The 26,573-nt window shown below is 38.9% G+C and overlaps 1 protein-coding gene across 1 annotated transcript in view; it reads right to left on the minus strand.

Annotated features, from left to right (window-relative positions):
• The window catches only part of MAEL (maelstrom spermatogenic transposon silencer), a 45,484-nt gene extending 19,034 nt beyond the window's left edge, over positions 1-26,450 (minus strand). The window contains exons 1-8 of the mRNA XM_053606758.1: positions 26,086-26,450; positions 15,305-15,422; positions 13,457-13,540; positions 13,114-13,206; positions 11,667-11,766; positions 10,329-10,484; positions 9,028-9,069; positions 441-565 (exon numbers count right to left, since the gene is read on the minus strand). Coding sequence (XP_053462733.1) covers positions 441-565; positions 9,028-9,069; positions 10,329-10,484; positions 11,667-11,766; positions 13,114-13,206; positions 13,457-13,540; positions 15,305-15,397 — 693 coding nt within the window. The 5' untranslated portion in view covers positions 15,398-15,422; positions 26,086-26,450. The remainder of the gene's footprint in view (positions 1-440; positions 566-9,027; positions 9,070-10,328; positions 10,485-11,666; positions 11,767-13,113; positions 13,207-13,456; positions 13,541-15,304; positions 15,423-26,085) is intronic.
• Positions 26,451-26,573: the final 123 nt, after the last annotated feature.

Consider the following 26,573-nt stretch of genomic DNA (forward strand, 5'->3'; position numbering starts at 1 on the left):
GCATTTAGTAAGTTTCGCCTGTACCCATTCTAAAATGCACCGTAGGTATGGCCCCACTTATTACCCTCCTTCACCAAAACCTCCCCCTTCCCTTCCCCTTCCTTGGCCCTTTCCCCATAGTCTTGTGCTATATTTGCGTTATAGCCTTCATGTGAAAGCTATAATTTAGCTTCATAGTAGAGCTGAGTACATTGGATACTTTTTCTTCCATTCCTAAGATACTTTGCTAAGAAGAATATGTTCCAGCTCCATCCATGTAAATATGAAAGAGGTAAAGTCTCCATCTTTCTTTAAGGCTACATAATATTCCATGGTATACATGTACCACAATTTGCTAGTCCATTCATGGGTCGATGGGCACTTGGGCTTCTTCCATGACTTAGCAATTATGAATTGGGCTGCAATAAATATTCTGGTACAGATGGTTAACTTGAAATTACCTTGCAGTAAATAGGTGGCCAATTCCCTGGGTATGGACGAATAAATCTATAAAGGTTTTGTAACACAGCTGCTTGGTCATGCCCATATTCAAAGTTTGAAATAGGAATCTTGTGACTAGAATCACCTGAATAAAAAGAAGATAAAAGTTCAAATTTTGAGCAAGAAAAATGTTACAAGGTAGGTATAGAAGGAGTAGAGTAATGGCTAACTCATACTGTACTATGCCTGGCTATGGTTAGGTACTTTACATATTTTGATCCACAATCTTACAGCCATTCTATATGATAAATACACAGTAAAGACAATTGAGAATCACATAAATTAATAATAGTTCTTGAAAAGTTAAATTATTATTCACACTCAGGTTTATTAAGTGATCAGCTGCTGTGTTTTCACTATTCCCATGCTGCTTTTCATAAATGTTTTATTAATAAGGCTTAAGAATTTACTAGTAATGACTGCTTTTTGAAAAGGTTATATGCTGAAAACTTCCACTTCCAGTGGAAAAAAGGGGTCAAGTAATTCAGACCCACTGTCTCATAAAAAAAAGCTTGAGAGTATTATAAGCACACAGGACGGTAAGGAATTAATGGTCAAAATGCAAGAGACTACTGAAATCCAGACAAGAAAGACCAGTTTTGGGGGAATTTTTTCCCTGAGTCATTTGCCAATTCCAGATGAGGAAGACCAATGGCTGAGCAGGTGCTTTTGGTAGCTTTTGGGGCCTGAAAGAAGCAAACATAAATCCTCTCTGGAGAAAAAACATATCACCGAAAGCCTCAAATTACTTTAAAATCATTTCCCCTCCAAATGCTGTATGAACAAGGTACACACAAAAAAGAAGAATGAGAACCAAAATAAAGTCAATAAAGATACCTGTAAGCATTCAAGAAAATGCAGATTTTAAATAATTATGCTTATATTTGAAATCGAATTACAAATTTTAGCATAAAATTAGAAACTATAAAAAAGGATGAAGTCTTATGATGACTAGGGAAAACTAAACAAATGAAAACACTTGCTTGAAAATCCTATAGAGATAAAAATGCGGTAAGGAATTATAGGCCCAAAATCTTGAAAAGAAAAATACTAGACAGTTGCATCTGTCATGTGGATTTGTTTTTCCCCAAGGGTATTTAACAATTCTAGAAAAGGAAATTTGGAGGCTGAGAAACTGGACAGAATTTTTAGCATACCCAGAGCTGATAAGAATTAAAAATATTATTTCAGCATTATTTCTGTAAATAAAAAATTTACAATTAAAAAATATTTCGTTGTCTTCTGCCTTCTATTCGTTTATGCTGTGGAGTCAATGGTAAATTTTACTGATAATCCTTTGGTGGTAATCTGTCCAGCATAACCCCTTCTCTACTAAAGATCAACTAGACATAGACTAACCCTTATAAAGCCTAAAGTTACTTTTAAATTACCTTAATCCCTAAAATGAATTAAAGTAATCTGAGATATCAACGACTCCATCCTTTTGGCACATGCAATCATAAATCTTCTTTGGAGAGAAACGAGTTTTTATATATACTGTTTGGCACTCAGTTAAAACTAACTAGATATATGAAGAGATCTGATAACTTGCTTGAACATTAAGATAACCAAAAGACTATACTCCTATACTCAAACTCAATGCTGGGCATAGTGTTTTATGCCTGTAAATCTTAGCACTTCAAGAGGCTGAGGTAGGAAGATTGCTTGAGTCCAGGAGTCTGAGACCAACTGGGCAACAGCAAGATGCCACATCTATAAAAATCTTATAAATTAGCTGGATTTGGTGGTATACTCCTATAGTTCAGTCTCAGCTTCACAGGCAGCTTAGGCAGGAGGACTGCATGAGCCCAGGGGTTTGAGGTTGCAGCTAGGTAGGATGATACCACTCCAGCCCACTCAAATAGAACAAGATCTTGATTAAAAATTAATCAAATCCAAAGGAAAATTCTATGATAGAATTATCAGATGTAAGACCTTAAAGTAACTAACCTTAACATGTTCAGGGCAATTTAAGACAATATTCGGTATTTCTGAAGAACTAAAAAACATTCAAAACCTATACCCCAATCCGTTTTATTATGGCAAAATAAACTTAAAAGTAAAATTAAATAAGGCTAATCTCAGTTTTTAACAAAATTGCAAAAACCATGAAATAAAATAGCACCAAATCAGACTCAGTAATTTAAGATATACAGAGAGTTCTAAAAAAAAGTATACACATTTTAAGGAAAAGAACTGTATTAAAATCATAATACTCAACATATACTGGTAACAAAAGATGAATACAAGCCACATTGAAGACCTCTTGTAATTGTAGAAGTCAAATGTGATTGGATTATAAATTTAATATGGTTTTTCCTTTCTTAAAATGTATATATACTTTTTGACACCCTCTTTCTATAGTGACTATGTTGTGTTTGTTCTTGGACAGCAAGGTTGGTTTAACATAAGAAAATTAACATACGATCAACAGACACAAATCATCTGAAATGCAGATAAAGCATTCATTAAAATGTGTGGCTGCCATCTTCTGAGCCAAACTGGCAATACTGGTATACCTTGTAGATATTGTGAATTTGGTGCCAGACCACTGCAACAAAGTGAGCATCAAAAGAGTCATGCCAATATTTTGGTTTCCCAATGTATATTACAAGTTATAGCAATGGACTATATTGTCGTCCATTGAGTGCAAAAGCATGTCTAAAGACCTACACATCCCTAATTTTAAAATATTAAATATCAAAATATTGCTAAAAGTGCTGATAACAGCACAATCTTTTTGTTGGTGGAAGGTCTTGTGTTCTTGATGGCTGCTGACTAGTCAGGGTGGTGGCTGCTATAGGCTGGGGTAGCTATGGCAATTTCTTAAAATAGGAGAATGAAGTTTGCCACATCAATGATTCATTTTCATGAAAGATTTCTCTGTAGTGTGTGATGTCATTTGGTTAGCATCTTACTCATAGTATTATGTCTTTCAAAATTGGAGTCAATTTTCTCAAACCCTGCCACTGCTTTATTGACTAACTTCATATAAATTCTAAGTCCTTTTGTTGTCATTTCAACAATTTTCAAAGATATTCACCAGGAATTGATTCCATCTCAAGAAACCACTCTTTGCTCACATGTAAGAAACAATTCCTTATCATCTAAGTTTTCTCATGAGATTGCAGCAATTCAGTCACATCTTTGGGTTCCACTTCTAATTCTAGTTCTCTTGCTAGTTCTATTACGTCTGCAATTACTTCTTCCACTGAAGTCTCAAATCCCTCAAAGTCATCCCTGAGGCCTGGCAACTTCCTCCAAACTCCTATTAAAGTTGATATTTTAACCTCCTCCCATAAATTACAAATGTTCTTAATGACACCTAGAATGTTGAATCCTTTCTAGAAGGTTTTCGGTTTACTTTGTCTAGATACGTAAGAGGAATCACTATTTATGGCAGCTATAGCTTCACAAAATGTATTTCTTTATCTATGGGCTGCAGAATGAATAGTGTGTTAGAAACACAAAAACATTAATCTCTTTGTATATCTCCATGAGAGCTCTTAGATGACCACTGTCAATGAGCAGTAAAATTTTCGAAGAAACCTTTCCTTCTAAGTGGTAGGTATCAACATTGAACTTAGAATATTCAGTAAACCATGCTATAAAAGTAGATGTGCTATCATTCAGACTTTGTTATTCCATATATAGAGCATAGGCAGTTGACTGAGTGTAATTCTTAAGAGCCCCAGAATTTTAGAAATGGTAAATTGAGCACTGACCTGAAAGTATCCAGGTCCATTAGCCCTTAACAGGAGAGTCAGTCTGTCCTTTGAAGCCAGGGACTAACTTCTCTCTAGTCATTAAAGTCCTCAACAGCATCTTCTTTCAAGAGGAGGCAGTTTCATTCCCACTGAGAATGTGTTTAGTGTAGCCACTTTCTTCAGTTACCTTAGATTTTCTGTATAACTTGGCAGCTTCCATATCGGCACCTTCTGCCTCACCCTGCGTTTGATATACAGCAACGGCTTCTCTCTTTAAACCTCATGCATCAACTTCCACTTCCCCCCAACTTTTCTTCTGCAGCTTCCTCGCCTCTCTTGGCCTTCACCGAATTAAAGGCAGTCTGGGCCTCTCTCTGGATTAGGCTTTGGTTTAAAGCAGTGGCTCTCAACCTTCCCAATGTCGTGATCCTTTAATACAGTCCCTCATGTTGTGGTGACCCCCAACCATAAAATTATTTTCATTGCTAATTCATAACTGTAATTTTGCTACTGTTATGAATCATAATGTAAATATCTGATATGCAGGATGTATTTAGGCAACCCCTGTGAAAGGGTCTTTTGACTCCCAAAGGGGTTGTGACCCACAAGTTGAGAGCCATTGGTTTAAAGGAATGTGGGGCTGGTGTGGTTTTCTATCCACCAGACCACTACAATTTTCCTCATATTAGCAATAGGCTATTTTGCTTTATTACTATTTGCATGTTCACTGAAAAAACTTTTAATTTCTTTTAAGAACTTTTTCTTTGCGTTCACAGCCTGGCTGTTTGGCACAAGAGGCCTAGCTTTCCGTCTATCTTGGCTTTTGACATCCCTTCCTCACCACCTTAAAAATTTCTAGCTTCTGATTTAAAGTGATAGACATAGGTCTCTCCTCTCACTTGAATACAAAGGTCACTGTAGTGTTGTTTAATTGGCCTAAATTCTACACTGTTGTGTCTCAGGGACAGGGAGACCCATGGAGAAAGATGGGAGAACAGCCAGTCAGTGAACAGTCAGAACACATACACATCATTTATTACCTGTGCCATATCACATGGGCAGTCTGTGGTACCCGCATAAAATTACAAGAGTAACACCAAAGATCATCACAGCAGATATAATACAAAAGTTTGAAATATTGCAAGAATTACCAAAATGTGACACAGAGACACAAAGACAGGATTACCAAAATGTGACACAGAGACACAAAGACAGCACATGCTGTTGGAAAACTGGCACTGATAGACTTTGATGCAGAATTACCACAAATCTCCAATTTTTAAAAAACGGTGAAGTGCAAAAATATGAAGCACAAGAAAATGAGGTTAAAGCTTAAGAGGAAAGTCCTTTATCCTGATAAAGAATGCACAACAAAAATGGAAGAGATAAAGAAAACTGTAGCAAATAGCATATTCAGTGGTAGGAAAAAAAATCTAAAAGTCCTAATTTGCAAGCTAACAAAACAAATTTTAAAAAATTTAAATAAAGATAATGTGGCTTACAAAGAACAAGAAGTGATTTCACAGATATGATTATAATAAGAAGTTTATTAAAAACTCAAGACTTTAGAAAATGGGTGGGGTAAATCAAAATATAAAAGTAAATAACAATATGTATTCGCAAGGAACTGTAATAGCAGCAAAAAGTTAAGATATAAATTCAACAAGAGACATTAAGGTTATAGAGAAATTATAAAACTCTATTGAAAGACATTACAGAACTAAAAACAGGGTAGCACCATGTTCACAGACTCAAGATAATGAAGATAACATTTTTTTCTAAAATGACCTAATGTGAAACATGAAAAACTGATTCTAAATTGTATATGGGAGAACAAAGGGCCATGGTATTCCACAAGGACAAGGTCAAAGGACTTGATAACTATTGTTTAAGAATATGATAACACTACCAAAAGAAAAAATCAAGTAGATCAAAAGAACAGTCTAAATAGAAGAAAAAGGCCATGACATAATACAGGAGATGCTACATATTGGGGAACAAATTTATTATTTAATAAATGATGCTGAGACAATGGATTAACCACATGGGGAAAATATGAAAGTGAGTATCTATCACATACCATACATAAATCAATTCCAGGTAGAATACTTGGATAAGAAAAAAAAGCTTTATATTTTTTAGAAGACAACAGAGACCTTGGGGTAGAGGAGAATTCTTAAATCAGACTTAAAACCCCACAAACAAGAAAAGATACGTTTACTAAGTTAAAAGGAAAAACAAGTATGGGTTGGTGGCATGCACCTATAGTCACAGAAACAAGTATGGGTTGGTGGCATGCACCTACAGTCACAGTTACTTGAGAAAGTGAGGCAGGAAGATAGCTACAGCCCACAGCTGGTGGTTGCAGTGTGCTGTGATTGCCTCTATGAATAGCCACTGACCTCCAGCCTGGACAGCATAGGGAGACCCTATCCCTACAAAATAAAGAATAAAAATAAAAACATCTGTTCATTAAAAGATACTATAACAAAGTGAAAAACACAAAAGATAAACTGAAAACAGGTATGTGCACACAGTTTAAAAGATGTGTAAGCAAAGATGTATTAAACTTCCACAAGCCAATAAGAAAAACAATTTAACAGAAAATGGAAAAGATTGCGTTAAAAAATGTTATAGCTATTTAAATTGCACACGAACTTCATGGCCACCCTGTATATACACTGTTGATGGCATAAAAATTGAAACAAAATTAAACACATCATTTAAATAAATACACGTGTACATGTTAACAAAAGTACTCAGAAATGATTAGCAAAAACAATAAGAATTTTTGTTCTCTCATAAAGAGGGAATGTGATGCAATCAGACAGCAATGAGGACCTTCAATGGTACTGGCAAATGTGCTATTTTTATAGCTGACTGTAGGGTCCATTGCCATTCATTAATACTATTTGTCTCTTAAAGGAATGTTATCATCTTTGTGTGCATAAAGCGTCATTTGAAAAGCTGATGAACCTTTTGTACAAGAAGCTGAAGGCTTTGTTTTAAAGCAAATGTCTCTTGAGAAAATCATTAACCAGTAAAATGGAGGAAAGCAGAGCTCCTCTGGCTAAAGTGGGGAAAGAGAAGAACGAAGACATACCCTCACATTCAAACTTCATAAAAGATCAGATACTACAGAAGCATTTGAAACATCTATATGCATGTTCCTTAGCTACTACTCAAATTCATTACATCCACACACATAAATTTGTTCCACCATGTTACTGTATGAAACACATTCTCCTCTAAATCAGCTCAATTACATTAGCATAGACTTTTTTTTATTTTTTTAGTTATGTTGATACGGTTATTTCCCTAATAGTCATTTATCTTATTTAACTGGCACATTTCCCAGGGTTATCAAATTGGCAATTTAAGACAGGCTTAAATTGATAAGCACCAAACATTTTAAGTTACCCTTTAATGAGAAACACTGTGCTCTGTTTCAATTAGTTTGAGCAATAAATTAAGAAAACACTCCTAGAGTATTTAATCGTTTTTTGTAAAGAGCCATACTCTGTTAATCTCATTAATTTGAAAAGGTTATAAAAATAGCACTTTAAAAATAGATTTTTAAAAAGGATTTATCAGAATCAAAATAGCAAAGAAACAGTAAGCCAGCGACCCACTTACAATAAGTGTCTGGGACATAGTAGGGATTGCAATGCATTCAATGAATAAACCAGAAACAATTTAAGTAAAAATGTGAAAATTAACTCTGCAGCTAAATTTCTACTTATGGCTTTTTTTCCTACCCTATATTTAGCTTGATAACCTCAGATAATGCAACACTTGGGGAGATTAACTATGTTCACACTCCAAAGCAACTACAGAATTTTTCTTTCGTATCAAATTTTCTTAGAGTGATATAAGGAGACCTACTAAAAAATCTCCTTTACGCTTATTCCACAGCCTATAGCCCTTATTCCAGGCAAACAAATAATGGATTAGTACATATTCTTCACTAAGATTGGAAAAAATTCAAAATACACAACCAAAAATGAGCCCAAAATATTCTCATTTATGAAAAGCACCATTATAAGTATAATATAGCTGCTTGTTATGGCATATCTGAAAAGCTTATTTCTAATTTCAAACACTTCTACGGCCTAGTTGTCCGTATTTTTCAGTAAAAAAAAAAAAAAACTTCAGATACATGGTCCCTAATAAAATAATGACACTTTTGAATTAATACATATTAAAAAATAAACCTACCATCATGACTTCCATCCTAAGCAAATAGAAAACTGCTTAAAGTAGTTTAGGAACTTAGATATACACAGTCATGCCTTTTGGTTGTGGAATTATAAAGAACCTGTTTTACTTATATAAACAAAAATTTAGTTTATTGTTTTTGGGGGGATTCATTGAAGATACAAAGAATTGTGTTACACTGATTGCATTTGTTAAATAAAGTCCCTCTTATACTTGTGTCCCACCCCCAAGAGGTATGTCATATACCATGTCCCCCATCCTCCTCTCTTTCTCCCAGCAATAACTTTAACCCATGGATATCCCTGAAAAACCCTAAATCTAGATAATCTGAGACTTCTTAAAAGACTGTACTAAATGTATCAACAACTAAAAGCAGCTGACCTTAAGGTCGAAGGATACATACATATACATGAAAGGACAATCTCCTGAAAAGTCATATTATACAGTAAGTCTGTAAAATTTAACTATTAAAGATTGCAGACATCACCTATCATTTCCATACAGATTTTCCAACAATAACTAAGGTTACATTTTTCTAACTTACGTTGTATGAGTTAAAGGAATACATTTTAAGTATGCATGTATTCAATGCATATATCCTACCCTATTCCCTTATACTTACTTGCAGCCTGACAATGAAACCGAAATCCTCGTGGAATTTCACCTAAAATACAAAACATTTTGCTGAGAAAAGCAGAAATATCAAAATTCTCTAGTTGTGATACAGTAATACACCATAGGATGACCAAGTCATAACACAGGTAAATTTTATTACATAAAAATACAAAAGATTAAACCTTCATCATGTTGTTTTAAACCAAAGGTACGCATAAGCTACATTTAGAAGTTACTCCTTACAGACAAAAAAAAAAATTAGGTAAACAAAATTTGTGCCAGAAGAGTTTTATCTAGGAGTCCATGAATAAGCTTCAGATGACTGTGAAGCCCCTGATACAGAAAGATGATATGCATTGCTGAGGGGGGAAAGTCTCCACGTTCTATCTTTTTAATGTTTTACAACTCATATGGAAAAAAAGTAGCTATCTGACTTCTCCTAATGCTCACGAGTAGGATGATTCATTTTTTCTGTTATCTAAAAATGAGAAGAGAAAAGTGCTGGGAAATCCCAATCAATTTTAAAATGATTGATAAAACTAAAGATGAATATTGAAGCAGTACCCTGAACCCCACAAATGCATAATGTACAAAGTTATGATTCAATAAAAAATAAACAAAAAAACTAAAGATGAAGTTCTTTCCCCAATTTCTTCTTCCATATTTCTCCCACTTACCTTCAAGGGAATGGGGTTTCCTGAACTACTATCTATCTTCTTGGGAACAGAATTCAATGCTATGTCTTCCTACCTATCTTGCTTTTGATGGAGTGGAGTAGTAGGAGAGATGCTGATAACAACTGAGAGCCTATTAAGTACTACGCTATTTCCATATTTTGTCATCTATTCCTTAAAACAGCCCTCCAATAGGTATTATCCCCACTTTATAGATGAATGAATAGGTTTAGAGAGGTTGAGTAATTTCCTCAAAGTTACAAGGCCATGAACATAAAAAACTAGGGACCACTGAGCTGAAGGGTAGGGTAGAGAAGGAAAAGATCAAAGCATAAAAAGCTTTCAGAAAAATTTCAAGATGTAAGGCCACAGGTAAGCAAACAGCAGGCTATGCATTATTCAGATATTCTAGTCACTCAATTTTAATGCTTTCCTGAGGTTAAAAGCCTAAACCCAAAACCCTTGTCAACACCTAATTCCTAACAGTTTTTCAACTAAGTATTGTGAAGTCTTGTTACATTTTGAGAACCTAGCTGTACATCATTCAGCTTTTAAGACAACAAATACTATTACCAAATGAAGTCAAGATTAAAAAAAAAAAAACATTTAATATCTACTCTGACTAGTTACTTACCAGGATTTATAAAACTGTGGAAATCTGCCAGAATACCTTCTTGGAGAGAATATTTAACACAGCCAATTTCACAAGGGAGAAAGCGTTGTTCACAATGAGGTGGCAGCTCGCCATGGCTAAAAATGTTCAAAAAATAAAAAATGCCTCCAAGGACAGCTAAAAAGGAAAAACATATGTGTATGACAAAATTAACAAATTAAGTGTCTCCAATGTACCCCCTTCCACAAAAGCCTCATTAATTCAAGGAAAAAAAATGTTTTAGAACCATTTTCTGTTCTTATATTCCTAAATGAGCTGAAAGAAAACTAATCAATTATACAAAATAAATAAAAAATGTTATTTAATTTTATTTAAACAAGTAAGAATTGTACATGTGCATGGCCATACAGTGGTATTTTGCTACATATAACATATAGTGATTATGGTAATATCATCTCAAAATTTTTTATAGTTATACTCAAGAATTAAAGTGATAACTACTATGCATGAAGCAACAAAACTATTCAGACTTACAGCCAGTTCTATGCAAATACAAGTCCTAAATCACAGAATGACATAAAAAGAGCTTGACAAAAATCAGTATAGAAAAACCCTGTAATATAAACTATGAACAATTTAGTTACCAATTTGGTTCTCTTCTAGCTTAGCTCAGTAATTCATTGTAACCTTTTAACTTCCCATTCAGAAATTTAAATTTCATTTTTTTTTTTTTTTTTTTTTTTTGTGGTTTTTGGCCAGGGCTGGGTTTGAACCCACCACCTCCGGCATATGGGATCGGCACCCTACTCCTTGAGCTACAGGCGCTGCCCTAAATTTCATTTTTAATTAACCAATAATTACATATATTTATGGGGTACAATGTAATTTTGTTATTTGTATATTATGGAATGATTAGTCAAGCTAATTAATATATCACTTCATTTTTTGTGTTGTTAAGTATTTAAAACCTATACTCTTAGCAATTTTGAAATATGCATTATATTAAGCACAGTGACTACATGTACAATAGATTTCAAAAAACTTATTTATCCTATCTACCTTTATAATTTAAATGTATTGAAGTGCCTACCCAGAAAACAAGCCTAAGAAGTATCTGTACCTAATAACATGAAGTGGCAGAAATCAAGACCAGTTTTTTGTTCAAAGCAATCTCTCCAGTATTACTTTAACAAATACAAATTACCTGATCTTTTATAACTTTAGCACCATAATATTTAACACACGCAGGCAATTACTTTGAAATGGAGGATCAAAATGAAAAGAAATCATATTTACTGATCAATATAGTGTTTTAAGCATCTAAATTTATCTAAGCAAAATACTTTAGGATTGCTCTACCTTGATCACTTTTTAGAGACAAAGTTGACATATCTGGGGGCGAAACATTCTGCTTTGGTACGAGCATGCCTGGCCTCCTCAGTGGCATGGAAACAGGTTTCTAAAGAGGAAGAGAGTAAGTGATCACATTTTTTAAAACCATGCTAGGCACTTCAAACCATATACTTACATTTAGCAAAATAACTGCAGAGCAGTCCACTGATCACTTCTCAAGGCCAACGAACTCAATGAATAATTTGTCATTAACACCAACATCCACAGGCAGCTAATGTCAATAAACATTCTAAACATGTAGTGGCATATTAATGTTATTCATAATATTGTTTTAATTAATAAATTCAATCATTACTAAAGGTCATTTGCCCATTACTGATTTACCTACTTATCCTGAGCCACCTACTATGTGCCAAGTCAGTGGCCAAAAGAACACCCTTCCCCAAAGTGCTACACTATTTTGTTCTTACCCACACTCAAAAAAATCAAATCACCTTGACTCCCAATCTCACATGAAGTATATTCTACAAAACAGCTTAAGTTCTGAGGAGAAATACATTATAGTAAGAAAAAAAATCAAAGTTCACAAGTACAACTAAATACAAATTCAGCTGACTAGAGCTTCTAACTCAAAACATAAGGTCCATACAATTAAAATCTCTGTAACCTAAAGCAAGCAAAAAGCTCTCTTGAATATCAAGCCAATGTGGAAACTTTGATGATGGAATTTTACCATGGAAGAATGCAAAAAACACCTGTTGGGAAGTGGGGAATTTTACCATGTAAGAATGCAAAAAACACCTGTTGGGAAGTGGGGTGGACCACAATTAACCTGCACTTCTCTCATGCAAAACTGGCAAGAAAACAAATCTTACTTTGTACTTTAACATTCTACTACACAGGAATTTACTCAAATACACTTTATTCAATTCTTTTACTTTTAAAGTAAACATATATACAGCAATATCTCCAAGTCTCATTGTTCCAATATTTCTAACACAGCAGCTGACTTGGTTTCAGGTGTTATTTAAAAGGAATAGTCTAAACTACTTCTAGGTGGGCGGAGGGGGGAAGAGATGGAGAGAAAAAGAAAAGACTCTTAGATCATAGAATAGTTGAGAACCTAGGGATCACCTAATACAACTGCTAAATATCAAACTCTCCCATTGCTGATCAGAGTTTATTGTCTGCAGGTTTCCTAACAGGGATTTCCCAGGCCTTTCACCACCAAATTATACCAACGGGCATGTGTCCAAGTTATGGAACCTCATGGATTTTTAAAAGGTATTCTGACCCCCCCCGGGGGGGTGTGTGTGTTAAAAAATGAATGAAACTCTTCTTTGCGCTCACCCAAGTAAGCCAATAGTGTATACCCTTGATATCTACTCAAACAACATTTACTGAACAGGCCTACGTGCCAGGCAGCTGGCTGCTCTTCTCTTGCTAACTTTACCTGCTTCTCTGAAGGCCCAGGGTCCTTTCCCTGGGCAGCCCTCCATTCTCGAGCCATTTCTGCGTATTTCTCCTTGTCTTCCTCCTGCAGGAGCTTTGGGAGATTGAAGGGGGAAACAAAGAAGAGAAGCAAGTAGCCATGAGGATGAAGGACCCAGTGCCCTGGTTCCACTGGTAGTTCCAGCGTCGGTTTGCCCGGAGCCACAACGGGGGCCTTCTTTTCCCTCCAGCAGAGTCCAAGCGGTCACTGGCCTCCTTGAGGCCTCTTGCCTTCCTGCCTTGTGCCTTGTCCTCCCGCTTACTCAATTGCCCTGCCCGTCCCTCTCACCCGCCTCTAGCCTTACCGCCCAGTCTGAAGAGCAGTAGGGGATGGCATCAGCAACGCGAGCCACGGGCAGGCCTCGTCTCCGTAGTTCGGGGATCTTCTCCTGTACGAAGAAATAGTAGGCATTGCGGCTAGCCCTGCGGTTCGGCATGGTGAGCTCGGCGAGCTTCGAAGCGGCCCTGAGACAACCCCAGCCACCGGCGCCCTCGCCGGGCTCCCGCCCTTAGTAACCAAGGTCGGTGCCTGCGCGCGCAGCTCACAAATCTCGGCCAATCAGGGCTTGGCGCGCAGGCGCACTGGCCCCGCTGGGGGTAAAAAAAAGGTCTCAGACTGGGAGATTCCACTGCTTGTGCTCGTCGGGGTGAGGGGAAGAGGAGGGGAGTCACAGGTCCGGAGCGTTCTGATTGGCTGGGTGAGTGCTAGGCGGAGGTGTTGTCACGTGGAGGTGTTGTCACGTGGAGGCCTCGGAGCGATGTCTGTACATTATTGCGTAACACGCGACTAAGTAGGTAGAGAAAACCGGCCTTAGCCCGTACCTCAGGTTCTTCATCTTTAAAGGGCCATCTTTGGGCCAAGTACAGTGAAAGGTATTGGGTGAGGAACGCAGAAAATAAGGTCCAGGGCGGCGCCTGTGGCTCAAAGGGGTAGAATGACGGCCCCATATGCCGGAGGTGGTGGGTTCAAACCCAGCCCCAGCCAAAAACTGAAAAAAAAAAAAAAAAAAAGAAAAGAAAAGAAAAGGAGGTCCAGGCTCTCAAGAAGTTTACAGTCCAACGGGAACAAAGAGTGACAAAAACCACCAAAATGGTATTTTTTAAGTGCATTTAAAAATAAGTGTTAGGGGTGATGCCTATGACTCAAGGAGTAGGGCGCCCGCCCCCTATACCAGAGGTGGCGGGTTCAAACCGGGCCCTGGCTAAAAAAACAAACAAACAAAAATAAAAACCCAAAACAAAAGTGTTAGGTAAGAAACACAGCAAGAGGCTTAAAACAATACCTGTGAATAAAGTTTTGCAAATTTTCACATAAAAGTCTGGTCATTTATTTGTCGGTTTTATTTCTCAGTTACAGAACTTTTGGAGTTTTATGAAGATTATGTCTGTAAGTGTATTTTTTAACTTGTTAGTGCTGTTGTGTAGAGAAGGTATTGATTTTAGTATTGATGGGATGTGTTTAGTCACACTGAACGCATATTGGTTAAAATAGTGCCAGCTGATTCTCTTGTAGTTAGATATGTTTCTTAGAGAAGGTTCCGGTCTCTGCTCAGTTTACTATTTGTGTGTATATGCTTTAAAATCAAGTTTCTATTTTCATTATCTTCTATCAATTTCACAAGTTCAGGTCCCCGGGTCTGTGTCAGCTGCTCAGAGGCTTGAGGGCCTCTCCTGCGCAAGCAAAGGCATGCAGTAGGAAACCTGGCCACCTCAAAGGGGAGTTCAACCTGGGCAGAGCAGGACTGCCAGACTCCTCCTCCATCTGGAAGTGAGGTGGTGAGAATTGATTTCCTTATTGTATAGGACCAGATTCACAGAAGGGTCCAGGCTCTGTGCTGCTGGAGTTGTGGCACTCAGACACTATTGTGTCCTTGGTGGAATTAAGATGGAGTCCCAGTGTTGGAATAGTCCAGTGGCTACTTGCCCCCAGAGCAGGGCACACTCAAGAGGTGCCTCTGATCTCAAGGTGGCAGGTTGGTGAGTGGGGTGGGAGTGCATACCTTATTCCCATAATCTGGGGCAGTGCAGATGTGTGAATTGCTAGAAGAACTCCAGACTGGTCTCAGAGCTTGTAAGGACTGTGGGAGTCTCCCGTAGCAAGGACTACAGGTGTTTGTGGTGTCAATGAGGGCTGGAGGGGTTCTTCCACTTACCTTTATGCTGGAACAGGAAGTCCCTTCCTGACTCCTGGCAGATCTGATCCAGTCAGGGCAGACAGGGCTGCAGAGGGTGGGTGTCTCCAACATTGAGACATGATTGAAGTGCAACAAACTGAATATATTTAAAGAGTACAATCTGGTAAGTTTTGACATATATATACACCTATGAAATTATCACCACCATCAAGATAATAAACCTATCCATCCCCCAAAGTTTCCTTACCATCCCCCCCAGGCTGCTTGAAGTTGTGCACAGTTCACTGATGTTCTGTTCAGTTTTTTTTCCTTTTTTCTGTTTCATTTTGTGTAGTGCTCATTGTTCTGTCTTCATGTTTACTATTTTTTCTTCTATAGTATCTAATCTGCTATTTAATCCAGTGTATTTTTCATAGAGTATTTATTTTCATATTCAAAAGTTGAGTCCTTTTAAAAAATCTTATCTTTTTTTGAGACAGGGTCTTACTCTGTCTGAGTGCAGTAGCATCATCATAGCTCACTGCAACCTCAAACTCCTGGGCTGAGTCATCATCCTGCCTCACCCTCCCATGTAGCTGGGAGTATAGGTGAGGACCACCATGCCCAGCTAATTTTCTATTTTTATTTTTTAGAGACAGGGTCTCACTCTTGCTCAGGCTGGTTTCAAACTTCTGGCCTCAAGCCATCCTCCCACCTTGGCCTCCCAAAGTGCTAGGATTAGAGGCATGAGCCACATACCCAGTCCTCCCCTACTTTCTTTAACATGGAATATAATTACAATATATAATATAGTTATATTAACTATTAATGGTCCATGTCTACTCATTCTATCATCTGTGTCATTTCTGGGTCTGTTTTTACTAATTATTTTTTTCTTATTACGGGTAGGGTTTGGATGCTGGTCATTGTAAATTTTACCCTATTGAATGCATTTCTGAGTCTTACAAAAAATTTTTGTGCTTCATTCTCCGTCACAGTTCTTTTACCTGAAAACAGTTTGAGGCTGGTTTGTGCTCTTTCTAGGCTTATATTTATGCTTTGTTATTTGAGATCAGAGCAATCTTTAGGTCTAATTTTCTCCTCTTTCAATAATGTTAACGCCCTTCTGAGTACTCTACTTGATATCCCATGAATTTGAAGGTTTTTCTACTTTTGTTGAGGGGAACACAGACTATTTCTAGTTCTATGTGAATTCTAAGGATTGTTCCTTTTAATTGGTTCACGTTATTCTTTCCTGGTAATATGTAGTTTCTTCCCATACATGCACTGATCAGTATTTGGCTGAAGCTTCAAGGGAGCTTCAGAGCTCACCAGATGTCCAGAGCTATTTTTTTTTTTTTTAGATCTTTGGCCTGTTCCCTCTGTTCTGATATTCTGCTCTGCAGACTCCAGGCACTGTGCCCTACCTGGGCATCCAACTCCATCTTATTAATCCCCAGGGAGACCACTGAGCTCTGCCTAGCTTACTACCCATCTTGATACTGCAGAGCAGTACCATCCAGGAAGCTACCAACAGCAGTCACAGAGTCACCTTATTTGTTTCTGTTCTTTCAGGAATTACCTCTGTTCCCCGATGCCTAGTGTCTGAAAACATTGTTTTGTATGTTTTAACCAAATTTGTTATGTTTTGCTTTTTTGTTGTTGTTGATTTGCGTATTTTTTTATAGTTTGGGATTCATTGAGGGTACAAAGAATGAGGTTACACTGATTGCATTTATTAGGTAAAGTCCTTCTTATAATTGTGTCCCTCACCCAAGAAGTTTGCCATACTCTGTGACCCCCTACTCCCTCCTTCCCCTCCCCCCACCTAGTATTAGATTAGATCATCTACTGCCTTCATATTAGAATTGAATACATTGGATTCTTGCTTCTCCACTCTTGTGATGCTTTACTAAGAAGAATGTGTTCCAAATGTTTTGTTTTTCAGAGATAGGGTCTTGTTACGTTGCCCAGGCTAGACTTGAACTTCTAGGCTCAAGTGATCTTCCTGCTTTAGACTCCCAAGTAGAAGGCACTACACGTGTTCACCACTACACCCAGTTTTTTAGTTGTTTTGGGCTACTGAACAAATCCATATCTTGTTTCTCTATTTCATATTTTGATATTTTAAAATGATATTTATATTTAACTACTACATTTTAAAATAGGTATTCAGGGCAAATCTCTCTTAAGAAAAAGTGACTATTAAAATGAGAAAGGGTGGGCTTGGCACCTGTGGCTCAAGCGGCTAAGGTGCCAGCCACATACACCTAGCTGGCAGGTTCGAATTCAGCCCAGGCCGCCAAACAACAATGATGGCTGCAACCAAAAAATAGCCGGGCATTGTGGCAGGCACTTGTAATCCCAGCTACTTGGGAGGCAGAGGCAGGAGACTCGCTTGAGCCCAGGAGTTGGAGGTTGCTGTGAGCTATGATGCCACAACACTCTACCCAGGCTGACAGCTTGAGGCTCTGTCTCAAAAAAAAAAAAAAATGGGAAAGGGTGGAAAAGAACAGAGCTAGTTGTGTGGAAAATTGAAGAAGAGAATTCCAGGCAGAGGGAATAGTACATGTAAAGGCTTCAGATGATAAAGAGCTGGGCATGTCTTCAGAACAGATGGAAGACTGGTTGGTGTTGCTGTGGTGTATACAGTCAGGTGGAGAATGGTGCATGCTGAGGTTGGAGTGATCAACAGGGATTCGAGCATGACCATAGTAAAGGGTTCCAAATATTGCCATGAGTACAACACAGATGGTCATTTAAGGGTTTTATTTAATATTTATTTTTAATTGACAAATAAATATTGTACATATTGATGGTAAACAACATATTTTTAAATGCAGTAAAACCTTCATAGTTAACTACCTCCCTACATTGACTACCTCCTTAAGTTGAACTAATTTTCACAGACCAGACATGCACCACTTGGACGTATCAGAACAGCTCATCTAGTTCCCTTATGTTGACCACCTCCGTATGTTGACCAGTTTCTTGCAGTCCCTTGGGTGGTCAACTTACAGAGGTCCTACTCTATGTACACATTGTAGAATGGTTAAATTGATCTAATTAACATATGCATTACCTCACATACTTATTTTTTGTGGTGAGAACACTTAAAATCTATTCTGTTTAACGGTTTTTAAAATATGTGTCATGATTTGGTTTACAGTTTGAAATCTATCTTATTTCTATTAGGGGAATGAAATCAAAGTAGTAAGAATGGGCATGGCAAAACTAGTTAGGAAGTTCCTGCAGGAATCTATGTGAAAGAGAATGGTGACCTAAAACAGAGAAGAAAGGATGGGTTCAAAGTGTATTTTAGAAAAATAGAACTAGCTAATGGATTGGATGTGGAAGGGGAAAAAAAGGAGGAGTCCTAGGATTTTGACTTGAATAACCTAGTGATAAGTAATGCTTTTACTAAAATAGTGAGAACTGGGCAGCAGAGGGAGACAGTGCTAATACCAAGGAAGTTGCCAAGCTCCTCCATAATTCCTATGATCTGCTTCTCTCCTCCTTTGATCCAATTGATTATTTTCAATCTTAAGTCCTACACGAACAGAACAGCTTTTTCTACTTTGCAATCAGATTGTTTTTCTTACTCAGAAATTCTAAAGGGTGGCAGCATTTGTTTTGTTTTATTTTGTTAGAGACAGCGTTTCACTCTGTTGCCCAGGCTAAAGTGCAGTGGTGTCATCATAGCTCATTGCAACCTCAAACTCTTCCAGCAATCCTCCCTCTCCCTCAGCCTCCAAGTAGCTGAGACTATAGGTATGTGTTACCATGCCCAGCTAACTTTTCTATTTTTTGCAGAGCATAGGGTCTATGTTGCTTAGGCTGGTCTTGAACATCTGGCCTCAGCCTCCCAAAGTGCTAAGATTATAGGCCTGAACCACCAGGTCTGGCCAGTGGGAGGTTTTGGTTGGAGTATGTGTGTAGGAGGACAGAGATCAAGAGATTCATATGCACATGTTGATTTTGAGATGCCTATTGTATATTCAAGTGGAGATGTCAAGTAGGCAACTGACCATGTAAGTCTGGAATTTTATGCTTGACAGAATTTGGAAATAAGTCACATAAAGATAGTATTTGAATTCATTGGAATTAGGTGATATGATCATGAACAGAAAGAAAAAGAATCCAGGATGGAGTCCTGAGGAACTCGCATTTAGAGAAGTCAGAGAAGGAAGACCCAGTGAAGGTGACTAAAAAGCAACACGTGAAGAGGTAGGCAGAAAATCAGGAAAAAACAAAAGAGGGGAGCAATTTCAGTGGGAAATGGTTTATTTATTCCATAAATATTATTCAGAGTCTACTGAGTGCTGGGCTCTATTTTAGGCCCAAGAGGAGGTTCGATAGAACAAAACTTGTAATGAGAAATAAAAACAGTCAATAAAGAAATAAATAAGTATATAACAAGATGTCAGAACATCTTATTGGGCAGTAAGTCTAAGGAAGAAAAATAATGCAGGATAGGGAATAGAGACTGATGGAGGGTGAAATTTTATGGTGGTTGGAAAAGGTACTATAGGAGGAAATGAAATTGGAGCAAAGAGTGGAAGGAAATGAGGAAGATACTGGGGACAGAGCATTCCAGGCAGAGAGAGTAGCAAGTGCAGGGGCTCTAAGGTGGGAGCACATCAGGTGTGTTTGAGGAAGAGCAAAGTAAGTCTTGCGCTGGAGTGAAATGAATGAAGGGGAAAGTACAGTGGATATTAGAGAGAGAGTTAGGGCTAAATCATGTAGGACTTCAAAGGCCACCACAAGGACTTTAGATTTTAGTCCAAATGGGGGAAAGCCCTCATGATTTGGATGGCCTCTACTATTTTTTGGGTGGTCGTGGGAATATGAAGTATGATGTGTGATTTTTCAGCTGAGTAAAACCACCCAAGAACACTTCTTGGAAAATGTGGCTGAATTTTATCCCAATGCTAGTTTAAGTTAAGACTCTGACATTTTTCAGTGTGCAGCCTCCATCCTGTGCTAATAATAATGATAATAATAGGAACAGGAAATTGAGGATTGGAGTGGTGAAGTGACTTCCCCATGCCACACAGCCTGTGAGTAACTCTGAGCTCTGTGAGATTCCTACTTAACACTCATTTCAGTCTATTCATCAGAGATGCTCAAGGGTGATAATTGCCTGATGCTTTGCCAAAGTGAAAGGAGGAATTTCCAAGCACCATCTAGACACTGCCCGAATGCACGTCACCATCACATTCTGGAGTAACTCAATCTGAAGTCTAGGTGATTTCTCCTGATTGGTCAGTCTGTATACATACAACCTCCTGTCAGGTTGTGCGAATTCCACCTCCTCCCTGTAATGTCTCTCTCTACTGATATTTGCTCCCTATTCATACTACCCCCTTCTTGGGTGCTTGTTCCTTCTTGGACTCTTGTAATCAGCTCTTTTCATCAATTCATCCTGAACCCTGTGACCAGAATAACTCTGCTGAAACACAGATCTGATCTTGTTTGTCTGCTTAGAAATTTTCATGGATGGTACATTGCCTGTGGAATTAAGTCCAGGTCTATGAGTACAAATCTCGTAGTAATCTGGGTTCCCTTGTTTTGACCTTGTCTTACCTTTTTAGCCTCATTGCTGACTCTGCTCTTTGTGAACCTGTGCTCTGAGTAGCAGGTCCCACCCTCACCTCTGCTTGTGCTCTAAGTAGCAGGTCCCACCCTCACCTCTGCTTGTACATCTGCACTACCTCCAGCTCCCTTTCTGCTCTTAGAAATTCTTTCTAGATGATATGGAAGACTTAGCTTAGGGGTCACTTTTTCATCTCACACAGGCTTTAAGGATAAATAATTGTCTCCCCTCTTTATCTTCCCATCATACTTGGTATATATCCTAACATAGGCCCTGCCACTCCTACTTAGAGACCATGTGTGTGCCTCCCTCCTTCCCTTTCCACTCACATGACTGTAACTAAATGTAAACTCATAAGGGGCTGTGACACATTCATGTCTGAATTCCTATTCATCTTGAATTTCTGAATTTCTAGCATAGTGTCTAGAATATAGTAAACAGTCAATAGATGTATGTTGCATAAATGAATGAAATCAGGAAAGAAAAGATAAAGAAAAGTGAAGGTCAATATACTAAATGAGTTTATAATTAATTAGGCAGATACGTGTTGATGGTATCTATGTAAGTGTAAGGCACACACTCAGAATTAGGGAAAAGGTACAGAATTAACACTTCTGTTAGAGATCCTCACTCCATGACTTCAACCCAAGGTCAAAGCTGCTGCTCTTTTAACACTGGCCTTGAAAGCCCACATGCCCCTTCTCTTGTCTGAGTTGCTGCTTTTCATTATGCTCAGCCTTTTCCTTCCAGCTCCCTTCCCTGCCCATTTTTTGGGGGTGAGGTCATTGGATGACATATTTGTTCTGGTTCACTTCCCTCCCTCAGGTTCCGTGTTTCAGCTGTGTCAGAGAAGGAGGCCTGTAGCAGAATGTTTAGCGCTCTGAGAAACAATCTTCTGGCTTAATCACCAAGACCTAGTGCCCACGGCAGCTTAGTCTTATCAAATATAGGCAGCCAGGCCATCTTTCTTCCTGATGCCTTTGGGCTATAGGAACCTACTTGACCAGAGGAATCAAGAATTGCTTTGCTGTTCATGTTGGAGGCTGTCAGTACTGTTCTGGTCTCCAAAAGATGCTAACATTAAAACAAAAACAAGGAAAAAGAGCAAAACCCAGTGACAGGGCTCCTAAAAGAGGGGCAGGTTTACTTCATGTTTGGTTTTTTAACTTACAAAGGACTTACAGGTTGAACTGTTCAGTCTGTAAGGGCTCCCAGGGCTTCAACTGTTCATAATTAACTTGATTAACTGCTCATGCTTGAGATATAATGAGAGCAGTTGCACATATGGGAGCTTTGTATCTGGTTAAAGATACAGGCCTGACAAAACATCTGCCACTTCTTCATTCCTCTCTACTTTCTCCAGAGACATCCCAGAGACTGAGTGATTTTGGCATGATTGCATCTTTTATCTAGCATCTTTTTCTGCAATGTAGAAGTAGTAAAATGTATAGAAAATTATAAAGAAGGAAATATAAATGAAGGACAGTGCAACCTAGAAATAACCTAGAAATAACCATTTACCCATTTGTTGTTTTCTTTGTCCCTTTTAAGTGCATTTTTCCATATTTGAGACCATACTCTATATGTACTTTTATGTTTTCTTTTTTCCTGCACATTATCTTTAGAAGGACCTTTTTAGGGAAAGCACTGTAGCTCATTCAGGCAGATACTGTCCCACTGTTGTGTGGGGTCTAGCTTTAGGATAGGGTCCAGGTGGCATCACCTAATTCAGCACTCAGCAGCACCACAGTTGGATTTGAAGTCTGAGTCTGAGCCTATTGGGTTAAATCTGCCATAATTACATTGAATTTTCAGCAAATTTTCCCAACCTTTAACTTAATGTGTGCTTGCCACTGTACTTAGCAGTTGAGATTTTTTTTTTCTTTTCTTGTTTTTGTTTTTTTGGCATTGTGCACTGTGTATATTTGCATTTCCTCTCTCTAAAGCATTTTCTTAATGAAAAAATTTATTCCTCAATATGAAAGGCCTTTCAAATTGAAAATGTTTCCAGTTTTCAGTACAGCATGACTAGAGTCTCCACTTTTTTTAGTGCCTAGGTTTACCTATTGTAATTTAGATTTTTTTTAAACTTATAATTCGTGGAGGATGGTTCTGAAGATATGGAGGATGAGGAAGATAACAAACCTAAAAGGTAGAACAAGGGAAGGAAAGATAATAAACATGGTATTTATTTTAAATTCACACCTCATATATCCTCCTAGAACACAAGATCAGAGAGAACAGAAATATGATTTTATCTGTATTTCTAAAAAGACTTACATTAAGCAGGATTCATGTGCATGCATGCCTGTATGTCTGCAATGAAATCATGTTTTAAAGAGGATTCAGCTGCATTGTATTTATAACCATGTGGTTGCTACCAGCTACCAGCATGTCTCCTTGTGGTGGTTCACTTCTCTTTTCTCTGTGTCCTAATTCCGTTCTAAAGTGCACAGCTTTGATAAAGCAGCCAGCTAGTCCAACTGCCTGCTCCTCACCCCCTGCAGTATACAATCCCAGCTGTGGCTATCTGGGAATCCTGCTCTCCTGGGACCTGGTTCCACACAGGTCCTTGTTCTGACATGTTTGCCTCTGGTTACAGGACAAAGTTTGAAGTGTTGGGGATCCAGATGCCCCTTGGCTGTAATGAATCAATCTCTATCCGGGGTTCTGTCCTATTTGGCCAGAATAAATGGACAGTTGGAACATAACCAGATCTGAGGCTCCTTCAAAAACATCAACTTAACAGCCTCCCAGGATATGAAAAAGATGGTTAGGTATTGCCTCTTAAACATTAACGTGTACTGGAAGCACTTGGGGAAGGTGGTTAAAATGCAGATTTTGGCGCCTGTGGCTCAGTGAGTGGGGCGCCAGCCCCATATGCCGAGGGTGGCGGGTTCAGGCCCAGCCCTGGCCAAACTGCAACAAAAAGATGGCCGGGCGCTGTGGCGGGCGCCTGTAGTCCCAGCTACTCTGGAGGCTGAGACAAGAGAATCATGTAAGCCCAAGAGTTAAAGGTTGCTGTGAGCCGTGTGACGCCACGGCACTCTACCGAGGGCGGTACAGTGAGACTCTGTCTCTACAAAAAAAAAAAAAAAAAAAATGCAGATTTCCAGGATCTACCTAGTGTGTCTGAGCTCATCATTTTTAGCAGAGGCTGGGAATCTGTGTTTTAAGCAAACATTATAATGTGATTCTGATAGTGGAGGTTTCAAAACCACACTTGGAAGAACACTAGGACTCTGGATGTCATACTCACCCTCCTTCCCCTTCCTTCTTTTAGGTTGCATGTTTAGTTGTACCTTAAACTTTGTTAACCCTCCATCACCTTGGTGATATCATGTGCATTTGGGAGGAGCACACACTGATTTATTATAGACTACTGTCCCTTTACGGTTGGCTTAGGGACCCACCCACACAGGGAGATTCAGGATAGACTAACTGTACTTTCTAGCTGTAAAGTAGACATGCAGGGTGCTACACAGAACAAATTCTTGGTATGGTGGATGAGGCGCTTGTAGTCTATGATTTTTCTCTAGCACAAGCTCTTCTGCAAGTCTCCTGATTCCTTGTTGAAGTACACATAGGCACATACAGTGAACATACATTCACAGTTTCCATTTCACGTGTACATCCCGGCTCTCTTCACTCAGTCCATCTCCCAGTTTTCACATGTATAAACTTGCTCTTATGTCCAAATGTTGCACAAACTGTCATTGTTATCTGAGCTTAGATACTAAAACCATTCAAATGCTTAAAGGCTCATGTGGATACATATACAGTAAATGACAGAGCATAATAAAAACATATCATCATTTCAGCCCTCTGATATAGATGTCCCTTTTATACAGAGGGCATATGCTTTAAAGTCAGAAGACCTGAGTTTAAATCCTAGATCTCCAATGACTAGCTACCTAATCTTAGAGAAGTTAATTAAATTCTCTGGGCATAAGTTTCTTCATTAGGATTAACAAAAACTTGTAAGAACAACTAGTAACTGTATCTAGAACCTAATAGGATACTCATAAATATTAGATTATTTTTATTTTTTGTACATGAAAGGGAATAGTCCTCAAATTTCTCTCACATAGTGTATTGGTTAGAGTTCTTAACTGCAAGCATCAGAAATCATCCTGGACAAAATAAGTGAAGAGAGAATTAATTTATGAAAGGATATTGGGTAGCTAAAAGAATTGCCAGGAAAGTTGAAAAGCCAGGTACAGAAGATGAGCTGGAGTGGCAAAACTGATTCTGCACTGTCCCTGTTATTTGAATTGCTTGCTCGAGATTGAAAAAGCTCTTACTGAAACATCAATCTGGCCTTGCCTGGGGCCTAGGCTTGAACCCCAGTTGTTAAGGTCAGCGTGGTACCCCTAGACTTTCTGGCTTCTGTAGTTGGTATTCCTCAAAACTAAGAAGGGAATTCAGATGTAAGGCCACTGTCCAGGGTCTACTCTCACCATTTCTCATGTGTTCACAAATCATCCCTTTTTACGTATACATTCATTCTTAATTATAGAGGCTTTCTGCTTTTAAAGAACCCCCCTCCAGCCAAGCACCACTCTGTTTTCAACCACTAGTTTAGACCTTTCTGCTTTGTCTCTCTTTCCTCTGCTCAGAATTCTCCCTGCCGGCACCCTTTCCACCCCCGGATCCTGAACAGCCCTAATGCCTATTCTACAAATGCCAACTTGGTTGTTATCTCTCCTTTGTTGTGGTACCCCCGTCCTCTCATCCAAGACTAATTTGCTCCTTCCTCTATGTTCCTAGGCCCTTTCTCTATGTCTCCATTATCGCATTTGCCTCATTTTACTATGAATATGTATTATACTTTTAATGGTCTGACCTCCATCCCTCTCCCTACCCCGTATGAGGTTCCTTAAGGGCACGAAGTCTGTCATTCATCTTTGCATCCTTGGTTCTTAGCACCTGGTGTATGCTTAGTGTATTTGTTAAACAAAACACACATTTCTCAGTTCTCCCTCACCACGTACATTTTGACTCCCTTCACACAAACAGAAGACAAATCCGTCTTTAAAAAAGAAAAATGGAAATAATCCATGTAAACGTGTCCGGCAAACTATAAAGTGTTGGACAGATCTGAGCCGTTATAATTGTTTATTCCATTCTGGTTTTACATATCTTCTGTCAACAGCATGGATGCCCTTATTCTACCTCATCATATTTTAACAGGAAAAAGTTATGACGCGGGATTCCCGCCTACCTTTTCCAATTCTGCGGAGTCTCCCAGTTGCTTGCACTGTCAAAAAGGAAGCCAGACGGAGGGGCGGGGGCGCAGCGAAAGCAAGCGCTCTTGCCTAGACGACTCGCTAGTCCAAGTCCCTTAAGAAGTTATGCCAAGTCGGGGCAAGTCCCCCACCTTTGTAGCTGCGTTTCTTTCTCCCCGTTGAGGTTGTTCAGGTTGGCTGTTGCCACATGCATACACAGACTTCCCCTCCTCGCGTCCCCAGCCCACGTTCTCGCTCGGTTTCCGTTCACCCGCTACCCTGGGAGAAGCAGCTATGGTCGCTCCCTGCTCGGCGCGGCCCGTGGAGCTACCTCCCCCGCGCCTCTCCCAGGGCGCGACCCCGCGGCCCCATCTCCCCCTGTGTACTTTGTTACTCCGCGCTGACCTCCGGGCTGCAAGGGGCCGGCACGTGACCGAGAAACTTTGGCAGCCGGGCGGCGAGCGGAGGCGCGGGGAGGTGGCGC

The sequence above is a fragment of the Nycticebus coucang genome, chromosome 10, assembly GCF_027406575.1.
Source record: "Nycticebus coucang isolate mNycCou1 chromosome 10, mNycCou1.pri, whole genome shotgun sequence".
In the NCBI taxonomy this organism is placed as follows: Eukaryota; Metazoa; Chordata; class Mammalia; order Primates; family Lorisidae; genus Nycticebus; species Nycticebus coucang.